Here is a 17,218-nt window from a genome sequence, read left to right as displayed (position 1 = left end):
CATGCAAGCTAATTTCACTATAATGCAAATTTGCTGTTTATATATAAGCTGCTTTTCTGGACTATGAGTGTCTCTCAAAGGAAGAAAGAACTATGGAACACTGACCTATTCCATAATTCAGTAAGTGATCACTTACTGAACACTAACTGTGTGTCAGGCTAGATACTGGTGACACAGTGGCGAACGAGACTCATGCCTGCAGCTTATAGTCTAGTAAGAGAGATAGACATTAAGCAAATAATTATTTACTTTGTAATTGAGGTAGGTGCTTCATAAAATGGGGACCTTACCTCCTCTCAGAAGTTGGCATGAGGAAGTGAAATATAAGCCAAGATGTGAAAGATAAGAAGGAGTCATCCAAGGGGACAGTGGAATGTTCTTGCCAGCATGCAAATGCCCTGATGTATGAAAGAACCTGGCAGGTTCAAGGAACAGGAGAAGGCTAGCATGGATGCAGAATCCTGAATGAGGAGAAAAATCAAGTCCAATCATAAATCAGGCAGGCCAGGTTAAAAATTTGAGGTTTCATCCTAATAGCAATGAGAAGCCATTGAAATGTGCTAAGAGAGAAGTGATATGATTTTGTCTGTGATTTGAAAAGATGTCTCTGGTTGCAAGATGTGAAATAGATTAGGAAGAGTGAAGAATGACTGTTGCAATTCTTCAATCAGGAAGATGGCTTTGGATTAGGCCAGTCATAGTAGCGATGAAGATAAGTTGGTAGGTAAAAGAAATATTTGAAAAATTGAGGACTGATTGATAGGGTGGCATGAAATGAAGGACAGGTGATGTGAAGGATCCAAGGAGAAATGATGTCAAGGATCCAGGCTCCTGGATGGAGGGTAATGCAGTCACGGAGATGAGCTGCTCTAGGGGAAAAGAAGGCTGGGGGACAAGACGAAAGGTTCAGTCTGAACATGTTGACTTTGAAATGACTTTAAGAAATAACTATGGAGACATCAAGTGGAAAGGTGGATACGTTGGTCTGGAACTTCAAGAATGCCTGGGCTGTAGACTGTGAGCATGCAGTTGGTAAATGAAGCCGTAGAAATGGATGGCCCAGGAGCAAAGCTTGAGGATGTTGCCTGACATTTCAGGTTGACTAGAGGAGGAAATGCTGGCAAAGGAGATTACAAAAGAATCCTCATGTTCAGAAGGAAAACTGTCAGAGTGTGATGTTGCCAAAGCCAGCAGACAACAGCAATTCCAGAAGGAGACTGCCAACTATACATTGAACTACATACTGTAGCGTATAGTACAGTATGCAGTTTCAGTAAATATCTATTCCGCAAGCACTTACTGAGCACATAGTTAGTGCTCAGTTAGTGCTTGTGGAATAGGTGAGTAATCCATAGTTCTTCCTTTCAGAGGCACTCATAGTCTACCACAGATTTGTATTATATTGTAGTTAGATTTCATGTAAGTACTGACTGAGTCTAGGTCCCAATGTGTGGGATGTTATCCTAATGTGTGGGATGATGTTAAAACAAATATGGCTCAGGAAAGGAGCCCCGAGGAGAAGGAGGTAACTACTCTGAGAAGTTTGCTCTGAACAAGAAACGGGGAACAGCAGCTAAGGGGCATGTGGGATCCAAGTAGAGTTGTAAACTTTCGTTTGCTCTTTTGTCTTTGTTTTTATGATGGGGAAACTGGAGTATGTTTAAATGTTGGTCAATAGTCAAGGAGCGATGAAAATACCTCATAGCTTACAGATCCTGGAGAGTGGGAGGTGATGAGATCAAGCATAGATGGTGAGGAATTTGCTTTGGAGAGGGGAAAGTGCGCCCCACGCTGCAGTGGAAAGGAAGGAGGGGAAGTGCTGGGCAGGCGGTGAGGAGGCGCTCTGTCCACGGGCTCCCGGTCCTCAGTTAGCAGGGCTGAGGCTGCAGGCCAGTGGCAGTGTGGGAGACAGGTGTTTTGGTAACACCTTGTCTGCATGATGTGCATTTTTTCCCCAGGAGAACTTAGTTTTGCAAAACATAGAGCAGCAGGTTGTTTCGGGTGATCCGTGGTTGTCTCTTTCCCACCCCCGCCCCACAGTCAGATGTGATTAAAAAGTCAGAGAGCAACAGAGGGTCAAATAATTGATAGCATCTAAGTTAGACAAGGGAAGGTGGTTGTGGCCCTTCAGAAGGGGCTGAGGAAGAGAAGAAGGGAAATTAGTGGCCTGGAAACTCCACTGATGTTGAAAACATCAGCAGCAGTTGGGCACCTGAGCATGCAGTATGGGAGGATACGATTTTGTGGTCAGGTGAGATTTTGGAAGCAAAGCCATTTTGGGTGATGACAAGACCCAGAGGATTTTCTTTGTGTGGCCCAGATGAGTTGGGGGCCACCGGCTCAAGGAAGTGACTGATGTGGTGGGTGGCAGAGCGGCAGGATGAGCACATGGGGCCTGAGTGTGCCTGAGCAATTGCCAGAGCTGGGAGAGAGCAGAACATGGAGAGCCAGTGCCGAAGTCTTCCCTGAGTGATGTGGAAACAGTGGGCAGATGGTGGAAGCCCAAGGCAGCAGACTCCGAAGAGGAGCCTCAGAGGTGTGGCCCTGAGGAGGCACAGAGAGGAAGACTGACCCTGACTTCCTTACCTCTCTGGAGGCACATGACCCCTGCAGAGGGCTGTGGGAAGCCACGTCTTCAGCCCCATGAAACCAGGACTGGGAAATGGGGAATACTGAGATGAGGAGGAGGAAGTAGGGAGTTTGTTGAACAGGAAATGGAAGTCTGAGAGCTGGGAGCGGAGAAGGAAACTGTGGGATTGTCAGGAAAGTAAGGCCCAGAACAGCAGGAGGTACGGGATGGGACGTTCCAGGAACTGATACGTGTGAGTGGGCGTGTGTGTGTGTGCACGTGTGTATATGTGTGTGCGTGTGCATGTGTGTTTAGGGGGCAGAGAATACTGAGGAAAATCACAGAACAGGGCATGGAGGTTTTGCTTCTGATAATATTTAGATGTAGACTGCCTCTTCGGATTGACAGACTGGTTGGCATGGTTAGAGTACAGTGCAGTGCAATGCAGTACAGTGTATAGTACAATATAGCACAGTGTAGCTTACAGCATGGTGTAGCATAGAGTATAGTATATAGTACACTGTAGCTTATGGTGCAGTGTGGTACATAGCATAGTATATACCACAATGCAGCATATAGTATGGTGTAGTGTATAGTACAGTATAGTGTATGGTATAGCATATAGTACAGTGTAGCATATAGTACTGCATAGCATATGGTACAGTATAGCAGTAGTATAGAGTAGCATAATGTCAGTTCTTTCTTTGCCTAGCTGTGACAGCCACTTGAGTAAGTGTGCTGTAGGTCCATGTTTGCCATCTTCAGCACACCCTGTTTACTAGCCTGCTTTCTGTCCAGTATTCCAAGATCCCTGCTGTGGTTGAGTGGAGGCTTCACCAAGGAGCAGAAAGCAGACCTTACGTACTCGCGTTCTCAGCTCGTGGCTGTATTGCCTATGCCATTATTAATCTCTGAAAGAAATAAGTGAATGTTCTCATATCTATTTTTAAAAATTTCTCACGCCTGCAATCCCAGCACTTTGGGAGGCCTAGGCGGGCAGATTGCTTGAGTTCAGGAACTTAAGACCAGCCTGGCCAAAGTGGTGAAACCCCGTCTCTACTAAAAATACAAAAATTAGCCGGGTGTGGTGGTGCACGCCTGTAATTCCAGCTACTCAGGAGGCTGAGGCAGGAGAATTGCTTGAACCCAGGAGGTGGAGGTTGCAGCGAGTCGAGATGCGCCACTGCACTCCAGCCTGGGTGACAGTGAGACTTAGTCTCAAAGAAAAAAAAAATTTCTTTAATGCCTATTCATTTATTCATTTTCCTCTCTCTCTGATATGGATTGTGCTGTTAGTGTTACTTATTATAGCACTGGTATTTTCTGCTAAACAATTTAATATTACTAATACATCGTAAGTCACCTGTAAGTGGTTTTTGGTGATGGTTTGTTCTTAATTTGTAAAGTCTTAATTAGCATCATTTACATATTTCAGATTTGCAGTCTTCTTTAATGCGAGTGTTTTCAAGGCATGTTCTTTTTCTTCCTGAAGGAACGAATGACCTGAAGATCCTTCCAGGTCAAGCTGCCTGTCCGACTCCCGGGTGCCGAGGAATAGGCCATATCCGTGGTCCACGTTATTCGGGACATCACAGGTAACATTTTTCTTACTTATTCCCGGATGAATGGAAACATTCTGCAGATTAGCAGCTACATGGAGCATCATAAATGAGTCTCATGGAGCCAGCTGCCCCTATGACACTCCCACCTCTGTGTTGCCGAGGCCCTTCCTTGACATTTTCCTCTGCCTGCAACTCTGCCCTTCTAGAACCTTCTTGGAATTATGAGGTGTTTCCCAGACCCACTTCATGTCCCCGAATCTCTGTTTTGTAACAATTTTCCTACCAAATGCATACTGTCGTACACACCCACTACCCTGTCCTGAGACTTGCTTTCTTCCAGAGAAATTCCAGAGCCTCTTACCTTTTCTACTCATTTTCTGTTTCTTGCCTCTATTTCTTTTTCTCTCTTTCTTATTAATTTGGAGTTAATTCTATAAAAGAATAGAAAACTAGTGTGCAGTTATGTTGCAGAATATGCCCAGGTTTTAAGTATTTGACAGTATCCATATGAACAGATGTTGCTTTTAAAGAAAAATAATGCAAGTAAATATGTAAGCCTTTGCTTCTTTTTCTATCCTCATCAATTGGTAAATAATGTGTAGATTAATTATTTATATTGGTGATCTAGAAACAATATATAAAGACTGAAAGAATTAATATCAAATTTGTTCAAATACACAAATATATAAACAAACATCATAGAAAAGTTTATTATAAAGAGAAAAGATTAAGTCATATAATACATGAAGCAAGAAAAAATTTGTTTGAATAAAGGGTCTAAGTGTAATACAGGAAGTCCATGCTTTATCAGGCAATCTTGGAAACTAGTGCCTCAAACATTTTTAATTGAATCAAAGGAAATTCCACCGTAATAGTAATAAAGCACTCCCAAATCACATACATGAATATAAATGTGATATGCATAAATCTATTAACACTTAAAAGAAAAAAATATAGCATCCATTAAACAAAAGAAAGACATGAAGACTGCTTGGTGACTTGTGAAAATCTGTGGGACTCAGATTGTGAACGTGGAGCTGGACCTGGAGGAGACATCTTAGTGCTAGCAGTGTCAAGTCTGTACGGATCTGCAGCAACTCAATTCTTGCGTCCTCAGAGGAAAGAATTCGTTCCAGGGGCATAAGGCAGAGTGAGAGACCAAGGCAAGTTTTTGAGCAAGAGTGAAATGTTACGAAAAAGTTTTAGAGCAGGAGGAAGCAAAAGGAAGTAAAGTGCACTTGGAAGAGCGCCAGGAGGGCAACTTGAGAGAGTCAAGTAAGCCATTTAGGCCTTGCCTTGGGGTTTTTATACATTGGCATAATTCCAGGGGTTGCATTTCTTCTGCCCTTGTTACTGGTGGAGGGAGTCCAGGTTCCTGGTGTCTGGCACAAAGAATTGGACAAAACACACAAACAAAGCAAGGAAAGAATGAAGCAACGAAAGCAGAGATTTACTGAAAATGAAAGCACACTCCACAGAGTGGGAGCAGGCCCAAGCAGAGGGGCTCAAGATCCCCATTACAGAATTTTAGGGGGCGTTAAATACCCTCTAAAGGTGTCCCATTGGTTACTTGGTGTACACCCTATGTAGATGAAGTAGTGGGCCACAGTCAGTCTGATTGGTTGTGGAAAGCAACAAATCAGAGGCTGAAGTGAAGTTACAAAGTTAGGCTCCTATGCAAACATCTGATTGGTTGCTGTCCACAACTGGTTGCTGTCTACAACCAATCAGAGATACTTTCAATTTTCCATGGTTCATGCAGAAAAGTAGGGCGTGGGGGGTGCAAAGGGAGTAGCCTCTGGTCCTTTTGTTACTTGAGAGTGGAAAGTTGGGGATTTTCCTTTCATTTAGTTCTAGGGAGTCAGGGTGAATTGGCTTTAGGTTTCTTGCTTCTGGATCCTATTCTCCTGCATCACCCTGATTCTTCATTGGAGTGGACTGTCCACATGTGCAGTGGCCTGCCAGCACTTGGGAGGGACCATGATATGGTTTGGCTGTATCCTCACTCAAATCTCAACTTGAATTGTATCTCCCAGAATTCCCACATGTTGTGGGAGGGACCCAGGGGGAGGTAGTTGAATCGTGGGGCCCGATATTTCCCATGCTATTCTTGTCATAGTGAATAAGCGTCATGAGATCTGATGGGTTTATCAGGGGTTTCTACTTTTGCTTCTTCCTCATTTTCCCTTCCTGCCACCATGTAAGAAGTGCCTTTCACCTCCCACCATGATTCTGAGGCTTCCCCAGCCATGTGGAACTGGAAGTCCAATTAAATCTCTTTTTCCTTCCCAGTCCGCTGTATGTCTTTATCAGCAGTGTGAAAACAGAATAATACAGTACAATTGGTACCAGCAGAGTGGGGCACTGCTGAAAAGGTACAAGAAAAATGTGGAAGCAACTTTGGAACTGTGTAAAGGGCAGAGGTTGGAACAGTTTGGAGGGCTCAGAAGAAGACAGGAATATGTGGGAAAGTTTGGAACCTCTTAGAGACTTGTCAAATGGCTTTGACAAAAATGCTGATAGTGATATGAACAATAAGGCTGAGGCAGTCTCAGATGGACATGAGGAACTTGTTGGGAACTGGAGCGAAGGTGACCCTTATTGTGTTTTAGCAAAGAGACTGGAAGCATTTTGTCCCTACTCTAGAGATTTGTGGAACTTTGAACTTGAGAAAGATGATTTAGGGTATCTGGTGGAAGAAATTTCTAAGCAGCAAAGCATTCAAAAGTTGACTTGGGTGCTGTTAAAAGCATTCCATTTTAAAAGGAAAACAGAGCATAAAAGTTCAGAAAATTTGCAGCCTGATGATGCAGTAGAAAAGAAAAACCCATTTTTTGAGGAGAAATTCAAGCCGGCTGCAGCTGCAGAAATTTGCATAAGTAGCAAGGAGCCTAATGATAATCCCCAAGACCATGGGGAAAATGTCTCCAGACCATGTCAGAGACCTTTGTGGCACCCTCTCCCATCACAAGCCTGGAGGCCCAAGGGGAAAAAGTGGTTTTGTGGGCTGGACCCAGGGTCCCTGTGCTGTGTGCAGCCTAGAGTCTTGGTACCCTGTGTCCCAGCTGCTCCCCCTGTGACTGAAAGGAGCCAACATAAATCTTGGGCTATGGCTTCAGAGGGTGGAAGCCCCAAGCCTTGGCAGCTTCCAGATGGTGTTGAGTGCGTGGAAGTCAAGATTGAGGTTTGGAACCTGTCCCTAGATTTCAGAAGATGTATGGAAACGCCTGGATGCCCAGGCAAAAGTTTGCTGCAGGGGTGGGGTCTTATAAAGAACCTCTGCTAGGGCATTGTAGAAGGGAAATGTGGGGTCAGAGCCCCCACACAGAGTCCCTACTGGGACACTGCCTAGTGCTGCTGTGAGAAGAGGGCCACTGTCCTCCAGACCCCAGAATGGTAGATCCACTGACAGCTTGTACCATACACCTGGAAAAGCTGCAGGCACTCAACACCAGCCAATGAAAGCAGCCAGAAGGGAGGCTGTATCCTGCAAAGCCACAGGGGTGGAGCTGCCCAAGACCGTGGGAACCCACCTGTTGCATCAGTGTGGCTTGGATGTGAGACCTGGAGTCAAAGGAGAGCTTTAAAATTTGACTGCCCTGCTGGATTTCAGACTTGCATGGGCCCTGTAACCCCTTTGTTTTGGCCAATTTCTCCCATTTGGAACAGTTGTATTTACCCAATACCTGTACCCCCATTGTGTCTAGAAGTAACTAGCTTGCTTTAATTTTACAGGCTCATAAGCAGAAAGGACTTGCTGTGTCTCAGATGAGACTTTGGACTGTGGACTTTTGGATTAATGCTGAAATGAGTTAAGACTTTGGGGAACTGTTGGGAAGGCATGATTGGTTTTGAAATGTGAGGACATGAGATTTGGAGGGGTCAGGGGTGGAATGATATGGTTTGGCTGTGTCCCCTGTGAAATCTCAACTTGAATTGTATCTCTTAGAATTCACACCATGTTGTGGGAAGGACCCAAGGGGAAGTAATAGAATCATGGGGGCTGGTCTTTCCCATGCTATTCGTGTGATAGTGAACAAGTCTCAGGAGATCTGATGAGTGATGGGTTTATCAGGGGTTTCTGCTTTTGCTTCTTCCTCATTTTCTCTTGCTCCCACCATGTAAGAAGTGCCTTTCACCCTCTGCCATGAGTATGAGGCCTCCCCAGCCACGTGGAACTGTAAGTCCAATTAAACCTCTTTTTTCTTCCCAGTCTCAGGTATGTCTTTATTAGCAGTGTGAAAATGGACTAATACAGGCCATATGCACCGTGTGTTTACTGAAGTTGTATACATGCTCATTTGAGGCATTTTTCCCTTACCAGTCGAATGTTCCTAGAGGAAGGTCATGTACCAGTTAAACTCCGCCATTTTGCCTCTTAGCGAACATGCTTGGGTCCACTCACCCAGCTCCTGAGATGTTATCAGGAAGCTGCTGATCACCAGTTTCAGGTGTTTCTTATCTATTGGGAGGCTGCCGCTTTCTGGCACCAGCTGTGACCAATTATTATTTTAGCTAGACAGTTTAACAACCCCCTGACCATCATGATGGTAGCCTGGCATTCCTGGGTAGGGGGCGTCTTCTGCCATGCTCATGTCTGCCTAGCTATCTGCATTTTTTTGTTCACATTCTGTTCAATGTCTTTTACCTACTGTAATATTAGTGCTGTGTGAGGGGAGGAGGAAATGAGGAAAAAGGAAAGATGAGGGAGGGAAGGGGAGAGGAGGGGAGAAGCCCATGATTAGGAGGGTGCCCTTTATTAGCAAGGACTCTGCTGGAGTTGATGGAGCCACTTCCTAGACAGCACTAGGCGTATATAGCTATGGAGATCAGCTTCCTCAGGCCTTCTGTTTGTGTGTGGGGGGAGTGTGTGTGTGTGTGTGTACGTGTGTATGTGTGTGTGTGAGTGTGTGATCTAGAGCTGTAACACCGCACTATGGTACTCGCTGGTCACCTGCCTCTGTGTTCCTCAGGCACGCTTGGCAGTATTTCAGATGCTCAGCAGCCCTTGTGACTAGTGGCTACTGTATTGGACAGCAAAGGTATGGAACATGTCCGTCATCCCTGAGAGTTCTGTCAGACAGCCCTGAGAGTCTGGCGCACTGTGCCCTCTCATCGTAGCATTTTGAGCACAGGTATTTCTGTGAAGTGACTGGCCATCTTAATGCCTCCTTCAAAACTAGAATCATTCTCCCCAAAGTTAGTCAGACCACGGTATTGCAGTTTGTCTGTCCCTCAGAGCTCTCTGATGATGCCGCTCCTGTGCAGCTGATGCTAAAATGACACCCACCATTCCTGGACTGCTCTTTAAGGTAGCGAAGCGTCTCACACAAGCCTCTCCTTCCACTTCAGCAAAGCCGGCTTGCCTCCTGCGCTGGGCGTGTGTGTTTCTGACTGACCTCTCCCTACTGGATTCTGAGAAGGCTGTGGACACAGACTCAATGGTTCTGCTGCCCTTTGTTCCAGCAGCTTCTCTGAACTTTCTCTCATCTGACATAATGTAAATGGGGTCTAATTGATGTTCTTCTTTGTATTATCTAATTATCAAGAGAATATTTGACTTAAGTTTATCTACTAAGGTAGATAAGTAGCCTTTAAAGTAGCCTTTAAAGGTTGGCCTCATAATTTCTGAATGAATGAGAAGAATATAAAAATAAAGAAGGGTTTAAAGAAAAGCATTCTATGAAGCTTAGAGAAAATATTAAATATTGAAAGTGTGATAGTGAGAAGAATGGGGCATTTTTAGGGACACAGCAGGCCTGAGAGGTGATCCTGTCTCCAGGCCTCACACATGTGCAGGGCTGCTGGTGTGATGAATTCTTTCAGCTCTTCTCCAGTTCCAGACCTCATTATTAGAGAGCACTCAAGTAAGAGCAAGGTCTCCAAAAGCTTCATGATTCCAGGGTCTCAGAAATGAAAATGAAAAGAACAAGTACCTGCAGCTAGCATCTATCTAGAATGAAAAACACAAAAATTAGAGAACTGGATGTTTCTTTACCTTGCGTTTTTGTTGGGGAGTTATAAAGCATGTAAACCATCAGGTAAATACATTTTAATTTACCTATGAAAGGAAATGCAAACAAATTTTATTATATTAAACACTGTTTTGTCTTAATACAAGGAATTCAAAATTCCTTATATTCAAGGCATGAGGATAAATCTTTGATGGAGTTACTGTTGGCTGAAAGGGTGTCGTTGGAGAGTGCGGATCATGAGTAATGTAGGTTAGCTCTAGGAAACACTGGGCATGTCTCTCTTGCTTTAATCATTTCATCATTGTATTTTACCCAGTTAATCAATTTACAAATGTAACTATGTGTACAACTTAAGAATTTACTAAAATCCTCTTGCAATTAACTGTAAAAAATGGATACCATTCATAGTCCCTGCATTTTTCTTGTATTTTTACTGTTATTGTAGTCTAAATTTTGTATAGCTCTGAAAGATTGAAAGTATTGTTCTTCGGTACTTACCTTAGGCAGTATCTTTTGAGAATACTATATACATGCACTTGCACACACACACGCACTTGCATACACACACGTGCATGCATGCTAGAAATTTTCCATAAAACACCTGAAGTTATCATTATGCATTTTGTCATTTTATGTCAGAGATGGTAAGCAAGAGATAAAATTTTTAAATCTTTGCTGTGTTCTCCCAGATTCCTAGATGTACTGTTAATATAATCATCATTTCTAGCTTGAGTTTCCTAATGAATTTAAATGAGTAAAACTTGCATACTCCAAAGTAAAAGGTTTTTTCCTCTTGTCATAGGTATGTACCTTTAGCAGAGAGGCATCATTTTACAAAACACTTCTTGCAGTCTCTAGTCCAGAAGATTCTTAGGCAAATATTCTTATATTTAAGAAAAAGAAGAAGAAAAGAAAAAACAAAACAAAAGAGCAAGCCTCTCCAGTTTGGCTAGGACCAGTATAAAACAACTTGATTGACTCCTGCTTCCAAAGCCTGGGGGAAAGCATGAAAATGTAGTGCTCCACTTTAAGGAAGGTGGCAATTTCAGCTGCTTTTCTAGAAAATGATCCCAAGCAGTGGAGTGCTTGCAAGTAGAATGTTGTTTTTACCATTTCAAATCAGAATTTCTGATTCTGATATTGAAGCCTTGGTGTTTTGAAAGGAAGTAAACAGTATTCTTAAAATAAGTTGTCAGCATCTTATTTTGTACAGCTGACAAGGAGGACGATGACATCAAGATATCACTAACGACATTTGAAAATAATACCTCACTTTAACAGATGAGGTGGACCCTGGGTGTCCTTTTTAGATGGATGTTAGATAGGTTTATTTTAGTTTTTATTAAAATAGGGGTGTTAGCAATAATACTCAAACTTTTATGGAATTCATGTAGAATATGGATAAATTATTTGAAATAAATTGCATCAGTTCTCATCTGTATGAAAATAGGACTTTGGGCACACAATTATCACACAATTTACATTTTATTTGCATGAATTTACATAGGGAATAAAGTGAAGTAGGTGTATTTGTTAACATAGGAATATTTAGAGATGACAATATTGGGACTACAAGATGTAAATTTACTTTTGAGCCAAGGTCCAGGATTAGATATGAAATCTTTTTTTTTCCCCCAAATGAGTAGAACACAGTCTCCAGAAGACTTGATCTAACTCTGTGTCATAAAACATACACAGGTAATTTATTTAGGAGCCAATAATTATATTATTTACTTTGAGAGCCAGATATTGTTACAATGTGAAGGCCTCTTGCCCCAGAACTCCTGTGTGGGACACAGGGCACAGCGTATGTGGCTGAAGTGTCAAACCTTAAAGAATACAAAGAAATAGAAGAGGAGCATTTGCTGCTCAGAAATGGGGGTTGGGGGTATCGGATAAATCTAAGATATTTTTGGGTGCTCTTAGTGGAAACTTATAGGAGAACTCACCCTCTATTCAGGATTTACCTGAAATTGTTCTATTGGCTCAAAAATAATGATGAAAATTATTTTAGATGTTTTCTTCTTTTCACATCTGTTCCCCTTTGTGAGTGAGTGTGTGTGTGTGGTGGGTGGGGGGTGTCAGTCTCACTAGTCATGTTCAAGGCCTGGAACTCACCAGAACTGGACATCCAGACTGACCACTCACTCTGTAGTATGAGGCACATCGCCCCACTATGCCTAACTTCATTTCTTCATCTGTAAATGAGAGCTCTTTACACTACAAAAGATTCAATTTTATGATGAGACTCAAACAGACATAGTCTTTATTCACTAAAGAGTATAATACCATGTTTTGGAAAGTATAATGGCAGAAAATATAATGAGAAATAATATAAGGAGATTTTAATTTACCCATTTCAGAGAGTGATGGAGCAGGCAAAACAGACATAAGAATATACAGAATCTGAATAACATGATTTGAGAAAAGGAGGAAGAGTGACTAAAGATACACATCAAGTTGAAAACAGAATAAATCTACCCAAAAGCACTTTTCAAAACTCTACTGTTAGGCCACACACAGCTCAGTGAATTCTCAAAACAAAACATCAGACCTATTCTTTGATCAAAATGCAATGAAATAAGAAATTGTTGAGAAAAAATCCAGTCACCTAGAACAAGGCAAAAACATTTATAACTATCACTTAAGCAATCATGGGATCAAAGGAGAACCCAGACCTGAATCTCAGAAAATCTAGACTTAGTATAATGAGAACACTGAAGAGATTAACTTTTAGGATATCATAGTACATATGTTCAGAGAGAAATCTATACCTTACTCAGTAAGAAAGAATGAAAGTGAACTAATTCAACTTTCAACTCAAAAAGTTATACAAATTTTTAAAAATGATTACAAAAGGAAAGAAATATCAAACTGAATGATTAAATGAGTGAATTGGAACACGCGCGCACACACACACACACACATATAAAATTCCAGTAAATTGTTGAGAGTATCCATGCATTGATATTTTGAAACAAAACAATAATACTGCAACAGTAAAACAATAGGTACATGTATAGCTGATAAACTGTTTTGGACGGTCCAGGCATTATTCTAAGACTTAAGACACCCCTTCTGGAAGGAACTAGAGGTGCAGCTCTTGGAATTCTTGTTCGGTTGCCCTGACTTTACATGTAATGGTTGGTTTTGCATCATTGACCTTCTTTTTAATTGAATCCTGTGGGAACTCCTTTGGGCCCCTGATCTCTTAGGCATGTATCTCTTGTCATCCTTGGAAGTAGCCTTTCCCATTCAAGAAAAACATTTCCTCAGCCATCCTCCTACCTGTTGGATTGGCTTTGACTGAACACCTTCTGGTTGTATCACAATGTGACCTAAAAATACAAACTTCTCCATCTGGCTTTTGACTCAGCTACAGTCAGACACATCAGGGTCCATTAATCCCCCTCTCACCCCACAGATAGCCCTCTGCCTTTCCTCCATCTGAACTGCTTTCTCTCCAGACCTGCTGCACAGCTGCCTTCCAGGTCTTTCCTCCATCTTGGAATTCCCTTTATCTCCCTTTCCTTAGAGCTTCTATTCCTAGCTTAGAGAATTCTTTTCAGCAATTTATGTTCTTCATTTTCTGACTTTTTGGGATAGAGTTTGTGGGAGGGAGTTACTTTTCTAACTAAAATAGCTTGTGTGTCTCCTCAGCCATGGGTAGAATTCCAGTTGGAAATCCTTTCCCTTCAGAATATTGAAGGCATCATTCCATGTTATGTTAACCGTTTTGTTGTTGAGGAGTCTGCTTTCGTTCAAATTTAAATCCACCCATGGGATTGTTCCTCTTCCCACACTCCATTGTCACTCCCCTCCCCTCTGCAAGAACTGCACTTCCCTGGCCATTTTTAGAGATTTTTTATTTATCCCTGGTGATTTGCAATTGGCCTTTTGTCCATTCATTGTTTCAATCTGGAAACTCACCTCTTTTATTTCTGGGAGGTGTTCTTGTTTTATTTCTCAATAATACTCTCTTTTCTATTTGCTCTGTTTGCTTTCCTCAGCTGATGCTCAGAACTTTTTCACTCCTTGTCTTTTATTCTCTTTTATGAAATATTTCCTCAAGTTTGTCTTCTAATCCTTCAGTTGAAGTTTTTGATTATACTGTGTGTTTTTTTTTCAGTTTCTGAGAACACATTCTTGTTCTCTGATTTGCTTTTTATTGTAACCTGTTCTTGCTGGATAGATTGTGTAGCTTTTCTTACCTCTCTGATAATGTTTGGAGTTGTTTTTTCTGCTCCCTGCATTGACTCTTTTTTTCCCCCAATCTTTTTGTTTTGATTTGTTTTTGGTTAGGTTGGTTGACTTCTTCCCATTATATTAAAGGCATTTATCAAATTCTGCTAGTCTTTGTTTCGTTCACTTTTTAGAGTGAGACACCAAAAAACGCTGGCGTGAGGCTTTGTGTGCACTGCTGGAGTCCATCAATGGTGAACTCCTGGGAGGGGTGGCCAGCAGGGCCCAGGCACACTGCAGAGGAGCCTCCCCTCTGCCACTGTCAGGAGACCTTATCCTTTGAGTAAGAAAGTTACTTCCATCGAAGAAGACTGTTCCAAACTTTTCCTGGTGTGTTTTTATAGCATCCTCTATCTGCAGACTCTTGGCTCTCAGCTTATCTGTTTTCTATCTTCAAAAATGTGTTCACTTTTCTCATCTGCCAGCATCGTGCTTTGTCTTTATGAATTCATACTCTTTTATTCATTTATTGCTATTTTAGTAGGGAGAGAAAGGATTTATTTGCAAGGACAAAGGATGAATTCAATTTTCCAATCTGCTATGTGTTCTCTAACTTATTCTTAAAACTTTGTTTACCTACCAAATAATAATTCAGCTAATAGTTTATGGTTTTATTTCTTATTCTCTCTAGTTGTTCTAAGTCATTGCAATAGCACGGTCATCCTGTAGAACAGGGGTGTCCACTTTTTGGCTTCTGTGGACCACACTGGAAGAAGAAGCATTGTCTTGGGCCACGCACAAAATATACTACCACTAACAATAGCTGATGAGCTAAAAGGAATTCATCATTTATAATGTTTTAAGAAAGCTTATGACTTTGTCTTGGACTGCATTCAAAGCCATCTTCAGCCACATGCAGCCCATGGGCCGCAAGTTGGACAAGCTTGATATAGAAAGTAAAAGCTCTTATAAATTTACTTTGTGTTTAGTTTGGCTCTGTAAATTTTGTGAATTTACAGTGGCTGATTGAAACACTATGTTCAAAAGGGTTCCCAAAGGCACAGCTTTAATTTTTATGCACAGTACTTCTTAATTTAGTGTCACCTTCAGTTAAAACTTTTATCATGCCGGGAAAGCACCTCAGTGACATGTGCTTACATCTATCTGATTCCTTCGTCACTTGGTCTGTCATTTTCCTTGACATCATGTTACCACACAGTGAAATTGAACTGGGTGGAAATTTAAAAATAAACTTGCAGATGTAATTTTACTTTCATAAGCAAAAGGAAAAAGAGTATCTGATTTTAAAGAACCTTTTAATTCTCAAAATGACATGATTAATTACCCAATTTAGTAAAAACATTGATAATGTACCAAAAGATCAGTTACAGGTCTTTAAATCAGTTCTATCCATTACTATAAAATTCTTCAAGGTTAATGTATAGGTCTGATTTTACTGAACTGGGAAATAATTATGTGAGAATTCAATGATTTTTTCTAAATTCTTCAAGAAAAAATTACATATGAAATGATTAATTTTGTAGCAACTACAGCACTGATTTCCAAAGGTACTATATTGTTTGATGCATTCTAAGGATTTTATTAAGTGCAACATTCTAAATTAGATAAATTGCCAAGGTTGTAGGAATTGTATCCTTATGAGGAAAGCAGATATGGCTTTGGTTTATTTCTGTGTGAGAAGAGCAGTACATTGATTAAGGAGAAGCTGAAATGATGAAATCTGGTAATTTTAAGTCACCTTGAGAACCAAAATCAGAGTAAAATATAAACAAAGAAAATTCATTCTCTTTGAAAAGTTAGAAATACTGCAATTATACATTATTTTAAAATGATACCATTTTATTACAAGATTAGTCTATGGTCAATACTGAAAATTTAGACAATAATGAAGAAGCATTTAAAAATAAATAAAAACCACTTGTAATCCCATAATCCAACTACTAAGTTATATGCCTTCAATCTGTGTCTTTTTGGTTTTTTTCCACATATATACATATATATTTTTTCATGGGTAGAATCAGACAGAATATACAGATTTTTTTTGTCATTTGTCTTTCAATAAAATATAAAATAGTTTCCCGTGTTGTTAAAAATTTCCGAGTTACATTGACCACATATTATATTATTTGGTCCATACATTTTAATACTGTTGTGTCTTTGGTCTGGATTCTATGTTAGTTAGAAATGACTCTTAGTCCTGTATTTTCTCTTGGCTTCTCCTTTGTCTCACATTAATAGTGCCAAACAAAATTCATGGCTGTGCATGTGGCTGTTCAAAAATTATTTGTCTGTTCTATTTTTAGCCTTACATGGTATTTTATTTAGGTATGCTTTTTGTGAAAAGTATATCTATAACTGTCTGAGAAAGAAGGCCAGGCACAGTGGCTCACACGTGTAATTCCAACACTTTGGGAGGCCAAGGCAGGAAGATTGCTTGAGCCCAGCAGTTCGAGACCAGCCTCGACAGCATAGTAAGACCTCATCTCTGCAAAAAATAAATAACATTAGTGGGGTGTGGTGGTGTGTACCTGTAGTCCTAGCTACTCAGCAGGCTGAGGGGGAGGATCACCTGAGCCTAGGAGGTGGACACTGCAGTGAGCCAAGATCACGCCACTACACTCCAGCCTGGGTAACAGAATGAGAACCTGTCTCCAAAAGAACAAAACAGAACAAAAATTATTTTATTAACAAAAATATTTTTTAAAAAGAAAGAAAATCCCATCCAATAACCTTTTCCTGTTGATGAGAGAGTTTAACCTATTTGCAATTTTTGTTAAAAGTATAACATAAACTGTACATATGCCAACTTGCTTTATGCCGTAAATATTTTGTATCTTTTGTTGTGTTCTTGCTGCTAATGGTAGGACAAAGGAGGGGACCGGCCTTCCTTCCTTCCTTCCTTCCTTCCT

The 17,218-nt window shown here is 41.1% G+C and overlaps 1 protein-coding gene across 1 annotated transcript in view; it reads left to right on the top strand.

Moving 5' to 3' along the window:
- L3MBTL4 (l(3)mbt-like 4 (Drosophila)) overlaps positions 1 to 17,218 on the top strand; it is a 399,157-nt gene that overhangs the window by 211,550 nt on the left and 170,389 nt on the right. The window contains exon 14 of the mRNA XM_011957809.1: positions 4,062 to 4,164. Coding sequence (XP_011813199.1) covers positions 4,062 to 4,164 — 103 coding nt within the window. The remainder of the gene's footprint in view (positions 1 to 4,061; positions 4,165 to 17,218) is intronic.

This window comes from Colobus angolensis, unplaced genomic scaffold (genome assembly GCF_000951035.1).
Source record: "Colobus angolensis palliatus isolate OR3802 unplaced genomic scaffold, Cang.pa_1.0 Scaffold45, whole genome shotgun sequence".
Taxonomy (NCBI): domain Eukaryota; kingdom Metazoa; phylum Chordata; class Mammalia; order Primates; family Cercopithecidae; genus Colobus; species Colobus angolensis.
The sequence above is the reverse complement of the archived record's forward strand: the minus strand, read 5'-3'. Positions and strand labels throughout refer to the sequence as shown.